This window comes from Pseudophryne corroboree, chromosome 9 (genome assembly GCF_028390025.1).
Source record: "Pseudophryne corroboree isolate aPseCor3 chromosome 9, aPseCor3.hap2, whole genome shotgun sequence".
In the NCBI taxonomy this organism is placed as follows: domain Eukaryota; kingdom Metazoa; phylum Chordata; class Amphibia; order Anura; family Myobatrachidae; genus Pseudophryne; species Pseudophryne corroboree.
In genome coordinates, this window is record NC_086452.1 from 344,727,312 (window position 1) to 344,742,034 (window position 14,723).

Consider the following 14,723-nt stretch of genomic DNA (forward strand, 5'->3'; position numbering starts at 1 on the left):
GGACACATCTCCATAAAATGCAGTGTGAGACATATTCAATATTAAGGACAACATAAAGTGAGAGCACACAAATAAATAAATACAAGTAGTAGGACTCTTATCTGGAGATCCGGAAAATGGTTTTACAAGATTATCAGAGCCAAAGACTCACAAAATGAATATACGTCTATAATAGAACTAGAAATAATATTGAAGGGGGATATTCAATACCCCCGATGAGACATCGGGAGTAAAAACCCCTGATGTTTCTTCGGTTTGCGTTCGGGCTATTTGATTTAATCGGCCGGTAAAAAGTGCATTTTCACCCAAAAACATACAGTTCAGTGAAACCTGTGTGTTTACGGGTGAAATAGCCCCGTTTTCGGAGGCAGGTGAAACAAAATCCCAGATAAACTGCGGCACGCGCCAGCTTATTGAGGCTAATTAGATAGCCCCCCCGGCGATACATTACACCCGACCGCATGTCCGGATAATTGAATATCCCCCTAAGACTTAATTACAAAAATATCTTTAAAAAAGACTAGCGAAAATCTACACTTTAATTAATTACATAGGCTCATTGTTTAAACATGTGCCTAGTGCTACAGCACAGCATCCAGTCATTAAAAAATAGGAAACTGGCAAGTTTGTCCGGCTGAATGAAGATTTTCCCATAAGTGTTTTCCTTATTTTAATGAGGGCTGTTTTTCTATAGGTCTTAATGCTTAGCAAAAACAGATCCAGCACTGATGAGTGCTAATGATGACACATAGGTCTGCCTATAGCATAGTTGCCTAACCTCCTGCATCTTGCAGGAGGCTCTCAGTTCACTGTGGAGTCTCCCGCTACCCAGCATTATAACTGAGCATTCACAGATTCCCCTGCCCTATCAAGACCTGGGTAAGAGAACCCAAAGCCTGACACTAGTAGCAAACCCCATATTCGAGCCCAAATTCTTGGGGTGTATCTTGCACAATCTCACTGAAATGCTCCCTCCCTCACACTATTATGTAAAAATATAAAACCATCCTGCACTGCCAAAGCTATTTGGTAGGATTAAGTTCAAACAACTCCAGTTCTGACTAATCTGTCTGGAGGACATAAATGTTGTGTTTGATTCAGATACAATTATACAAGTACTGCAAAGCATTGTAATTTTTTTCTCCCGGCAACAGTCCCATGAAACAATGATGTTCTCTGTTTTTTTCTGATGGTAGAGCCATGAATGTTACTATTTACCATGTTGATAGAGGCCTGTAGACCCCAGGTTCTGTGAAATTACTAGAAAATCATATGGTCTGAACTTTGGGTGATTAGATATGATAAAACCTTACATTGCATGACTAGGGGCCTGATTCAGATGTGGTTGGAGTGAGCATCACTGCTGCTTACATGGAAACAGCAGTGAGCTCAGATATGGTAATGCAGCAGGAGGCATCTGATATAAATGGACGCTTCCTGCATGCATGCATGTGTGATCCAGTGCTACGCTCGAGGATACAACATCGTATCACATGCAACACCATCAGCATATGTAGATACAGACGCTGTCACACACAGAACATAGGCCCGCTGCATATCATTTTACCCAGCAGAGTCTGCATGTGCGCCTTCCCATCTGTGTGGCATATCGAGGCAAGATGTATTAGGACCCATCTATATATATTAGAGATGAGCGGGTTCGGTTTTACACGGATTTACCGGAATCTCCTTATTGGCTATCGGACGTCACGTGTTTTGGTTAGCCAATAAGAAAAATCCAGAAAAAAAGAAATGCCGACAATTCTGGCGTAAAGAACCGAGTAAATCTGAACCCGCTCATCTCTAATATTATATATAATAAGATTTTACTCACCGGTAAATCTATTTCTCGTAGTCCGTAGTGGATGCTGGGACTCCGTAAGGACCATGGGGATTAGCGGCTCCGCAGGAGACTGGGCACAACTAAAGAAAGCTTTAGGACTACCTGGTGTGCACTAGCTCCTCCCACTAAGACCCTCCTCCAGACCTCAGTTAGGATACTGTGCCCGGAAGAGCTGACACAATAAGGAAGGATTTTGAATCCCGGGTAAGACTCATACCAGCCACACCAATCACACCGTATAACTCGTGATACTATACCCAGTTAACAGTATGAAATATAACTGAGCCTCTCAACAGATGGCTCAACAATAACCCTTTAGTTAGGCAATAACTATAAACAAGTATTGCAGACAATCCGCACTTGGGATGGGCGCCCAGCATCCACTACGGACTACGAGAAATAGATTTACCGGTGAGTAAAATCTTATTTTCTCTGACGTCCTAAGTGGATGCTGGGACTCCGTAAGGACCATGGGGATTATACCAAAGCTCCCAAACGAGCGGGAGAGTGCGGATGACTCTGCAGCACCGAATGAGCAAACTCTAGGTCCTCCTCGGCCAGGGTATCAAACTTGTAGACTCTTACAAAAATGTTTTAACCAGACCAAGTAACAGCTCGGCAAAGTTGTAAAGCCGTGACCCCTCGGGCAGCCGCCCAAGAAGAGCCCACTTTCCTCGTGGAATGGGCTTTTACAGATTTAGGGTGCGGCAGTCCAGCAGCAGAATGTGCAAGTTGAATCGTGCTACAGATCCAGCGAGCAATCGTCTGCTTAGAAGCAGGAGCACCCAGCTTGTTGGGTGCATACAGGAGAAATAGCGAGTCAGTTTTCCTGACTCCAGCTGTCCTGGAAACATATACTTTTCAGGGCCCTGACTACATCCAGTAACTTGGAATCCTCCAAGTCCCAAGTAGCCGCAGGCACCACAATAGGTTGGTTCACATGAAAAACTGATACCACCTTAGGAAGGAATTGGGAACGAGTCCTCAATTCCGCCTTATCCATATAAAATACAGATAAGGGCTTTGTATGACACAGCCGCCAATTCTGAAACACGCCTGACCGACGCCAAGGCCCACAGAATGACCACTTTCCACGTGAGGTATTATAGCTCCACGGATTTAAGTGGCTCAACACAATGCGACTTCAGGAAATCCAACACCACGTTGAGATCCCACGGTGCCAATGGAGGCACAAACGGGGGCTGACTATGCAGCACTCCCTTAACAAAAGTCTGAACTTCAGGCAGTGAAGCCAGTTCAATTTTGGAAGAAAATCGATAGAGCTGAAATCTGGACCTTAATGGAAACCAATTTTAGGCCCATAGTCACCTCTGACTGTAGGAAGTGCAGAAATCGACCTAGCTGAAATTTCTCCCTTGGGGCCTTCCAGGCCTCACAGTACGCAACATATTTTCGCCATATGCGGTGATAATGGTTTGCGTTCACTTCTTTCCTAGCTTTAAATAGCATAGGGATAACTTCCTCCGGAATTCCCTTTTCCTTCAGGATCCGGCGTTCAACCGCCATGCCGTCAACGCAGCCGCGGTACGTCTTGGAACAGACAGGCCCCCTGCTGCAGCAGGTCCTGTCTGAGCGGCAGAGGCCATGGGTCCTCTGAGATCATTTCTTGGAGTTCTGGTTACCAAGCTCTTCTTGGCCAACCCGGAACAATGAGTATAGTTCTTACTCCTCTCCTTCTTATTATTCTCATTACCCTGGGTAAGAGAGGGTGTTACCAGAGCGTCCACAGCTATCGCCTGAGTGTCTTTGACCTGGCGCAATATCTTTGTAACTTTTAGTTGAGGCGGGACGCCATCATGTCCACCTGTGGCCTTTCCCAACGGTGTACAATCATTTGGAAGACTTCTGGATGAAGTCCCCACTCTCCCGGGTGGAGGTCGTGTCTTCTGAGAAAGTCTGCTTCTCAGTTGTCCACTCCGGGAATGAACACTGCTGACAGTGCTAATACATGATTTTCCGCCCATCGGAGAATCCTTGTGGCTTCTGCCATCGCCATCCTGCTTCTTGTGCCGCCCTGTCGGTTTACATGAGCGACCGCCGTGATGTTGTCTGACTGGATCAGCACCGGTCGGTGTTGAAGCAGGGGTCTAGCCTGACTTAGGGCATTGTAAATGGCCCTCCGTTCCAGAATATTTATGTGTAGGGAAGTCTCCTGACTTTTCCATAGCCTTGGCAGTTCCTTCCCTGTGTGACTGCCCCCCAGCCTCGAAGGCTGGCATCCGTGGTCAGCAGGACCCAGTCCTGTATGCCGAATCTGCGGCCCCCTAGAAGATGAGCACTCTGCAGCCACCACAACAGCGACACCCTGACCCTTGGAGACAGGGTTATCCGCCGATGCATCTGAAGATGCGACCCGGACCACTTGTCCAACAGATCCCACTGGAAAATCCTTGCATGGGACCTGGCGAATGGAATTTCTTCGTAAGAAGCTACCATCTTTCCCAGGGCTCGCGTGCACTGATGCACCGACACCTGTATACGTATTAGGAGGTCTCTGTCTAGAGACAACAACTCCTTGGACTTCTCCTCCGGGAGAAACCCTTTTTATCCTGTTCTGTGTCCAGAACCATACCCAGGAACAGTAGACGCGTCGTAGGAACCAGCTGCGACTTTGGAATATTCAGAATCCAGCCGTGCTGTTGTAGCACTTCCCGAGATAGTGCTACTCCGACGAACAACTGCTCCCTGGACCTCGCCTTTATAAGGAGATCGTCCAAGTACGGGATAATTATTTCGGCCATTACCTTGGTAAATACCTCGGTGCCGGGGACAGACCAACGGCAACGTCTGGAATTGGTAATGACAATCCTGTACCACAATATTGAGGTACTCCTGGTGAAGAGGGTAAATAGGGACATGCAGGTAAGCATCCTTGATGTCCAGTGATACCATGAAATTCTCCAGGCTTGCAATAATCGCCCTGAGCGATTCCATTTTGAACTTGAACCTTCGTATATAAGTGTTCAAGGCTTTCAATTTTAGAATGGGTCTCACCGAACCGTCTGGTTTCGGTACCACAACATTTTGGAATAGTAACCCCGGCCTTGTTGAAGGAGGGGCCTTGATTTCACCTGCTGGAAGTACAGCTTGTGAATTGCCGCCAGTACTACCTTTCTCCGAGGGCAGCAGGCAAGGCTGATGTGAGGTAACGGCGAGGGGGAGTCGCCTCGAACTCCAGCCTGTATCCCTGTGATACTATTTGCAGAACCCAGAGATCCACCTGTGGGCAAGCCCACTGGTCCCTGAAGTTCCCGAGAGGCGCCCCTACCGCACCTGTCTCCACCTGTGGAGCCCCAGCGTCATGTGGTGGACTCAGAGGAAGCGGGGGAAGATTTTTGATCCTGGGAACTGGCTGCTGGTGCAGCTTTTTTCCTTCTTCCCTTGTCTCTGTGCAGAAAGGAAGCGCCTTTGACCCGCTTGCTTTTCTGAAGCCGAAAGGACTGTACCTGAAAATACGGTGCTTTCTTAGGCTGTGAGGAAACCTGAGGTAAAAAATTTTCTTCCCAGCTGTTGCTGTGGATACGAGGTCCCAGAGACCATCCCCAAACAATTCCTCACCCTTATAAGGCAGAATCTCCATGTGCCTTTTACAGGCAGCATCACCTGTCCACTGCCGGGTTTCTAATACCCTCCTGGCAGAATGGACATTGCATTAATTCTGGATGCCAGCCGGCAAATATCCCTCTGTGCATCCTTTATATATAAGACAACGTCTTAAATATGCTCATGTTAGCAAAATATTATCCCTGTCTTAGCGTATTAATATTATCTGACAGGGTATCAGACCACGCTGCAGCAGCACTATTTATGCTGAGGCAATTGCAGGTCTCAGTATATAACCTGAGTGTGTAAATACAGACTTCAGGATCGCCTCCTGCTTTTTATCAGCAGGTTCCTTTAAGGTGGCCGTATCCTAAGACGGCAGTGCCACCTTTTGACAAACGTGTGAGCGCCTTATCCACCCTAAGGGATATCTCCCAACGTGACCTATCCTCTGGCGGGAAAGGGTACGCCATCAGTAACTTTTTATCGGGGGAAACCACGCATCTTTACACACTTCATTCATTCATCTGATGGGGGAACAAAACACTGGCTGCTTTTTCTCCCCAAAAATAAAACCCCTTTTATGTGGTACTTGGGTTCATGTCAGAAAATGCGTAACACATTTTTCATTGCCGAGATAATGTAACGGATGTTCCTAGTGGATTGTGTATATGTCTCAACCTCGTCGACACTGGAGTCAGACTCCGTGTCGACATCTGTGTCTGCCATCTGAGGTAACGGGCGTTTTTTTGAGCCCCTGATGGCCTCTGAGACGCCTGGGCAAGCGCGGGCTGAGAAGCCGGCTGTCCCACAGCTGTTACGTCATCCAGCCTTTTATGTAAGGAGTTGACACTGTCGGTTAATACCTTCCACCTATCCATCCACTCTGGTGTCGGCCCCACAGGGGGCGACATCCCATTTATCGGCCTCTGCTCCGCCTCCACGTAACCTTCCTCATCCAACATGTCGACACAGCCGTACCGACACACCGCACACACACAGGGAATGCTCTGACTGAGGACAGGACCTCACAAAGTCCTTTGGGGAGACAGAGAGAGAGTATGCCAGCACACACCAGAGCGCTATATAATGCAGGGATTAACACTATAACTGAGTGCTTTTTTCCCCAAATAGCTGCTTGTATACATATATTGCGCCTAAATTTAGTGCCCCCCCTCTCTTTTTAACCCTTTGAGCCTGAAAACTACAGGGGAGAGCCTGGGGAGCTGTCTTCCAGCTGCACTGTGAAGAGAAAATGGCGCCAGTGTGCTGAGGGAGAAGCCCCGCCCCTTTTTCGGCGGACTTTCTCCCGCTTTTTCTGGAATACTGGCAGGGCTAATTTTACATCTATATAGCCTCTAGGACTATATATGATGTAGATTTGCCAGCCAAGGTGTCATATATTGCCCTCAGGGCGCCCCCCCCTCCAGCGCCCTGCACCCATCAGTGACCGGAGTGTGAGGTGTACATGAGGAGCAATGGCGCACAGCTGCAGTGCTGTGCGCTACCTTGGTGAAGACCGAAGTCTTCTGCCGCCGATTTTCCGGACTCTTCATGCTTCTGGCTCTGTAAGGGGGACGGCGGCGCGGCTCCGGGAACGAACACCAAGGTCGGGTCCTGCGGTCGATCCCTCTGGAGCTAATGGTGTCCAGTAGCCTAAGAAGCCCAAACTACCACCTGTTAGGTAGGTTCGCTTCTTCTCCCCTTAGTCCCTCGCTGCAGTGAGTCTGTTGCCAGCAGATCTCACTGTAAAATAAAAAACCTAAATATACTTTCTTTCTAGGAGCTCAGGAGAGCCCCTAGTGTGCATCCAGCTCAGCCGGGCACAAGAATCTAACTGAGGTCTGGAGGAGGGTCTTAGTGGGAGGAGCCAGTGCACACCAGGTAGTCCTAAAGCTTTCTTTTGTTGTGCCCAGTCTCCTGCGGAGTCGCTAATCCCCATGGTCCTTACGGAGTCCCAGCATCCACTTAGGACGTCAGAGAAATATATATATATATCCATCCTCACACACACACACACACACACACACACACACACACACACACACACACACACACACACACACACACACACACACACACACACACACAATAGCTGGATAGATAGATCTCTGTTGTGACAGAACCAGCATACCACAATGCAAGCGCAAAAATGTATTTCACTAGCATTGTGGTGTGCTGGTTATTTCTGTAACAACAGATATTCCTTTATATAAGTCATTACTAAGAAGACACCACTGTAAAGACTTTTGGGAGTATGCAATACCTGCCCTGTAATATGTGTCCATATAGAACTGAGATGGTTGCAGTAAATGCCCCAAACCACTTAGTGTAATGACTCCTCAGCACTAACATGTACTTTTCCACAAGTGTCACTGTGTAATATCAGTGGGGAGATGATGGTGTGGGGTATAGGGCAGACAGCTGATGCACAGCCATTATCAACTGACATCACCAACTGCCGCCCGCATGCCACATTTGAATTCTCCATGGTATAAAACCCCAGCGCACGGCAAAATCACTGGCATTTACTCAGTTGAAGCTGGTGCTGACACATGAGAAAAGCCTCTGGAAGAGCAAACTAGTTTGTACTCTGTACCTAGTGACTACTTCCTACAAGTGACCGAATCAGAGCGCACACTCAGATCTGTGCTGTGTGTGATTTTTTTTTTTTTTTACCAACTTTTGTGGACCTACTGTTTACTGTGAACTACATCAGCAGCAGCAATGAGCCGGAGGGAATTAGCCCAGCTGATTGGACCGGGTCCAAGCCAGAACATCGTTGGGACATGGCTGAGATCAGGACGTCACAGGCCATCAATAAGGGCAACCTCACGAAGACGAACCTCACGAAGACGGACCTCAGGCAGACCATTCCCAGGAACAGCAGGAAGTGGACCAAATGCCAGCCTATATGAACTCACTGGACGGAGAGTACTTACCGAGGAACTGGAAATCGCCATGAACGTTTTCCTTCCACGCCTGCCCACCATTAGAAGATGCACTGTTGGAGAAGGAGAAGCTGGAGAGACCTGTACCATCTGCCACTCACAGTTTGAGATGGGAGAAGAAATAGCAGTGACATCCTGCCGTCATGTCTTCCATTTACCATGCTTGATTCAATGGCTTGAATCGAATACCAGCTGCCCCATGTGCCGTGCACAGAGCTACGACTTCAAAGCAATCTACGAGTCTCTATGGTAGAGAGAAAACAACATCCAAGCAGCTACTACTCTACAGGCTAAGGCAGCATGAAAACAACGTGACTGGAAGCGTGGCCAGGAGAAGCTGATGGTAGGGAGCATTTTGATGGCTCCCGCTTCTACCCTTTAAAACTTCTGTTTACCCTGGCGTTTCTGATTCTACGCTATTCCCGGAGGTAGTTTGTGGGCTTCTGCTTGTTTGAGACTCTGTTTTGGGACCTTAATTTACGATTCCTGATGGCGGTTCCTGGCGTCCTCTGCGGCTAGTCCTGCTACTCGACTCCATGGGTCCTGCCTCCGGATCCCACTGCTCCGGCTTCCGCTCCTCCTCCGTTTGTGTTGAGTTGCTGGGTCCTCTTCAGTTGCTGACTGGTAAGTCCATTCTGCCCTCCTGCTCTCTGTTCCTGTTTGTTCGTTTTGTTGTTTGGGGCACGGTAAGTGAGAACCGGCGCCATCTTGATACAGCTGCTGCTCCGTGCTTGTACAGGTCTGCCTGCTGTCCTGCAGTGCCTTACCTGGTATCTTAGCTGCTGTACTCTTCCACATTGTCTCTGTGTTACTGGAGGATACTTCTCCTGCACTTTGTGTGATTGACATTCCCTGCAACCGTTATTGTGGTACTTACTGGTGGTGTTTGGAGGTGTGCTAGCCACCACCATTTTACTGTTGGCTTGTAGCTTGGATACTTACACCGTCTCAATGGCTGCTGACATGCTACAACTTATACGTGCTATCCATGCCTCCATTCAACGGCTCCTTGTTAAACTGGATGCTGTGTCGGCTACACCCTCAACCCCTGAGAATGAATGAATACCCTGAGTGTATTCATCTTCTGAGCTATTTATGGAGTATGATGGATCTAAAGCTACGGTGTTTCCTAAGTTCGATGTTTCTGTGGATTATGACAGTCCTGCTTTTACTGTTGATTTCCAGAAACCTTGTTTTATATTTTGGATGGCAGAATTTCAGTTTACGGACTATTCAATCAAGTGCCATTTCAGTCTCTCTGTGATTTCGTGGATGGCTGAAGAAATCCATTATATGCTGTTCAAGTACTTTGTGCTTTTTTATAAACTGTGTTGGGAAGCTGGGGACAGATCTGACTCTACACTCCTGTATGTGCTGGAGGACTGGCCGGGCTGATGCTTTGTTTTACACTTGATTTCGGCATACCAGTTACAGCTGATTTAGTTTGTTAATTTTTCTATATTACTGTGTGCTGGATGTAATTTTTTGTTTGTGAGCTTTGGATTCTCTTTGTGTTATGCACTGTTTAATTTTATGCCGGGGGAGACCAATCTATCCTGACAATGTGGGAGAGCCGGCTTACTCCTTCACTAGCTATATGGTCATTTGTCTATTGCCCCGGTACTTGTTTTCTTTTCCTTGCTTGGTATTGGGTGATACTTTATTTCCACTTATCTGTATATCCTGCATCTCCTCGATCTATATACATATTCCTGTATAATTCATGATCTGCCTTGCATATCTGCACTCTCCGTTTCCAGTTCTTGTGGGGTTTTTTTATTTCTGTTTTTGTAAAATTACAAAATTTCAATAAAAATTATTGCATTTTGACTGGCGTCAATGAGGGATGAGACCAGTAAATCTTTTTTAGGTGATTCACACAGTATCTCTGTTCCTGGAGATGGGCAGTCTCTTGCTTCTGAGATCGTTGGACAGGAAGTACAGTGGGTTTTTTACTGCATCCTTTGAATACTGTTGGTTTGCGCTCTATTTTTTTTAAATTCCTTCTCTACCCCTTCAATCTCTTCTTTGAGTCCATCCCCTCTTGGTCTTTCTCCTTTTTTATTTTTAGTTCTTTCATTTTCTCTTCAGCTGTCTGTCTCGTTTTTTGTGTGTGATTTTGTTCCACCCCCCCAGACTGGTCTGCTGGCTTTCCGGCCAGGTATCTGACCAACATGAGGGTTCCCCCAGTCTTGGCTACACCCTCCCAATAATAAATAATAATCTTTACACTTTTTTGTGAACAGAAAGAAGATGGGGATTAGGGCTACTGGCGACACCCCAAAAAAAAAAACGACACTGTCAGCCACCTCATGGGTGTGTTGGAAGAGCTGCTAAGCTGCTAATTATTTTTAAAATGTGGACAGTTACATCCAACTTATTGATTTGACTAATAATTTAAACCAAGGCAACGCCGGGTACTTCAGTTAGTAATTTATAATGAATTAATCTTATAAAGAATAACAGTAACTAAGAGCAAAAAATAAGAAATGCTATGCAGGAAGTAGAAAGGGATGGAGAGGGGAATGACAGAAAAGGGATAAGGGAGGGATCAGCCGCCATGGAGTAAAAAAAAGAAGAAAAAGTCTGCGGTCCATGAATATAGGGGAGAAGATTGGATTGAATCAAAGGAACCATTCCTTGCGTGTGGGAGGTTTTGGAGAGTTCCACAATACCGGGATAACTGAGTGAGCGGCATTACTTGAGTAATGATTTTTTATATTTATGCACTGGAAGAGTGGCTGAGTAACCAAACCGCGGGGTCTTTAGGTTCTTCAGTACCTAAAATTTGCTGCATTGTGGCAATAACATCAGCCCAGAAATTTGATAAACGAGGGTAATCCCACCAGACATGAAACAGAGAACCTAGAGCAGAGGAACATCTCCAACAGGAACCAGGTGTGGATAGATACATAGCATGAAGCCAAGAGGGGTGTCTTTACCATCTCATCAAGACCTTGAACTGTCTTGTCTTTTACAGTAATCGAAATAAAGCTAGAGTAGGCCTTAAGATAAACAGTCTACCACCGCCGGCGCATGCGCACTTCAGACCTGATCGCTGCGAACACGCACAGCAGTGATCAGGTCTGAATTAGCCCCATAAATAGAGACATACAGATTAATATCTCAATTAGTATATAAAAATGCAATTTGTGGAAATGAATAGGTATGCCCATAGGTGGAGGTAGATACTCTCTGTGGGCAAAGCATGATAACGTTGCATTCTACTGCTGACTATACTCTAATTGAAAGGGAGATTTATGGTAAGAACTTACCTTTGTTAAATCTCTTTCTGCGAGGTACACCGGATTCCACAGGGAATAACATTGGGGTGTAGAGTAGGATCTTGACACACAGCACCCATTTGCTTAATACTTACCTCTCTGAAGTCCCCCGTCGAAGCCATCCCTTTTCGGCAGCGCAATAGAGTTTGAACACTAGGGGGAACAAACTCTATTGCGCCTGCTGAAAACTCTGGAAAGATGGCACGGTGGCCATTTTTCCGGAGTTTTGTGCATGCACATTAGCAAAATCCTTGGGAAAATGGCCACTGCACCGTATTCCCAGAGGTTTGTGCATGCGCAATAGAGTCTGTTCTCAGACTCTATTGCCACTGTCGCGGAGAAGGATGGCACCGCCAGGGGACTCCGGAGATGTAAGTATTAAATGCTGTGCATCAGTCAGAGAGGAGGGGGCTTCTGAAGCAGAAGGCTGCACACGGGCCTCCTCCTCTCTTAAAACGTCCCTGACTGTATAGTGATGGTTATGTATGTGCTGTAACGTATGCGGATCAATGTCATGATTTAAAAATTCAGTGTGTGCAATACTGACACAAATGGCTGGCAAGCGTATTTCTTTTACTAGCCACTAGAGAGGCTGCTTACGATCGCTATTTGTCTTCTCTGTTACACAATGTCTTTCAAAACATGCCCTGCCTTCTGTGAGGGTGTTAGGCTTAAGCCACACATAGTGGGACCCGCTTGGCCGGGAGGGGGGTTCTGTGTGCACACGGATCCTGTTCTGCAGGATGCCGCAGAACAGGATCCGGCCAGTGACACACAGGATTTCATAGAACACAGTGCGGCACAGCTGCACTGTGTGAACACATATATTGAAATGTATGTGTTCAAAATGAAATCCCGTACGGCCCAACTGCAGCATGCTGCGGTTGGATCCGGCGGCGGCGAGACTGCCGCACATGTGTGGGTGCCTGCATAGACGCCTATGTGCACTCTCCTTCCGGCCAAGCGGGTCCCGCTGAACGGGACCCGCTTGGCCGCTATGTGTGGCCCTACACTAATTCAGCCTGAAGCAGAGAGTTTGTCCGTTGTTCATGAACTATGAACGAGTCCTCTGCCAAGAAAACAAGGGCCCCTCTATTGCACAAAGCAGGGATGGACACATTCTAGTACAATGCCGTCACCCATCTTCTAAGTGGCAATACACAACAGATCCATTGGGCGGCTGCTATACCAGTCTATTCATGTTACACACTGAGAAAGAAAGATAGCAAGATGGCTTTTTCCCTAAAAAGATAGTTAAAGGAGGGCACTTTTATACCAGTCACAGCATCATTTAGTCATGGAAAAATCACAGGTTATTTATGTAATAGGTTCCGAGTTTGCAGGAAGTGTAGGATGTTGGCAGAGAATTGTCGTATTTTTAAAGCAGCAATCATTTACAAGGCAAAACCAGATTTGTAAATGATTGCAGCTTTAAAAATACGGCCATTCTCTGCAAACATCCTGCACCCCTGGCAAACTCGGACCCTATTACGTATACCCCCTAATGTTAGTCAAGGTTACTCATTATGCTTTTGTGGAAGCTAGCAATGGGTGTTTGGCTCCTGTTACCTGTTTTCTTTTTCCCAAATTCTGAGTAGAAGTCTCTCTCTACTGGTTCAGGTGATGGTGCCCGGGCCAGCAAGGTCAGCGCAGACATTAGCTGTTGTATGAATGTGTGTGTGGCATAGCTGTCTCTAGTCAGACATGTCACAACGTGGTTTGGGGAAGGACCTGCAGGGAAATAAAATGAAATCAAGATAATAAAAATAATAATGAAAAAAAAACCCTCATAACAGAGTAAGACGTGTAGTGAGCGGTTTTCTCAACATTCATAATGTCCACAAGCACTATGGGCACCGTAGAAAGCAGGTGGGAGCCAACCAACACCACAACTGTAGACATGATGATTAAACAGTCCCGATGTTCTAGAGTCCACATGCTGCTTGTAGAAATTATGACTTAACAAGACAAATGTATCCCCAAGGGGAAGAGAGGCCACCATATGATAAAGCAAAATCCAAGTACAATGAGATTCTCCATAGTCTTTGTCACCATGAATTGTCATCTTCTAATTCAACATTACAAAAAACCCACATCTCACATGCATTATTTGCTTACTCTACATGCTCTACTGGCAGCCATCCCCAACAGCATACACTCTGGGATTCAGAGGTGCACGCAAACCCAATTTTTAGCAGTTGAGCAATTATCAGCAATCTGTGCATACGTCTAGGTTGCACTGCGCATGTGCAGTGATGATTTTGCAACGGTGGTCGCATAGAGGAGTTATTCACAAAGTGACTGACAGTCAGGGACCGTTTGGGGGAGGTAGTGGGGAGTGGCGGAAAACGCAGGCATACTGTTTTTTGGGGCATGTTTGAAGCTGCAACTGTGATGTCTTCAGCATCTCACTTCCTGCGGACATACTGAACAAAACTTTTTTTCATTTATATATTTTTTATTTATTCATTTGGGGTGTATTTAGATGCTATTTGTATCTGCATATGTATAGATTACACATATATATGCAAATGTAGTCTTTCTCTGGAATTCTTGTCTCTATATACCAGTAATAATACCAGTCTAAACATCCTTGTAATTTCCTATATATGTCACCGTTCTTCTGATTTTTATGTATGAATCTATAGGATTCCGATGCATCTATTTGTGTGTCCACACAATGAGAGTCTGCTGTTCATATCATAAAACATTATGTCTACCAGTGATAATTCCTTCTACTAAATATGTTGTCCCTAGTAGCCATGGCGACTGTGGTTTGCGCCAATCACGGGCCCGCTCTGGGGCGCGTGATGATCACCCATGATGCCTTGGGTGCGTTCCACGGGACACTTTCGGGTTTTCCAATCACGTGGTTCGCATCAGCTCTCTGGCTGGGACGTAACACAGGTGCGGCGACTACTATACGAGTCAGCCGCCCCGATGCAGCATGGGAGTCAGGGCGTGGGTCACTGCTGCCGTGGCTGACAGGTGAGATGTTTTCCAATTAGCAAAACGGTCGCATGACCTATTTGGAGATATTGCAAAATATGTTTATTTATGTAAATATTTATAAAAGAATAT

General features: G+C 46.4%; 1 protein-coding gene across 2 annotated transcripts in view; it reads right to left on the reverse strand.

Moving 5' to 3' along the window:
- NISCH (nischarin) overlaps positions 1-14,723 on the reverse strand; it is a 306,900-nt gene that overhangs the window by 44,971 nt on the left and 247,206 nt on the right. For both annotated transcript variants that reach the window (XM_063940634.1, XM_063940635.1), the window contains one exon: positions 13,212-13,373. In XM_063940634.1, coding sequence (XP_063796704.1) covers positions 13,212-13,373 — 162 coding nt within the window. The remainder of the gene's footprint in view (positions 1-13,211; positions 13,374-14,723) is intronic.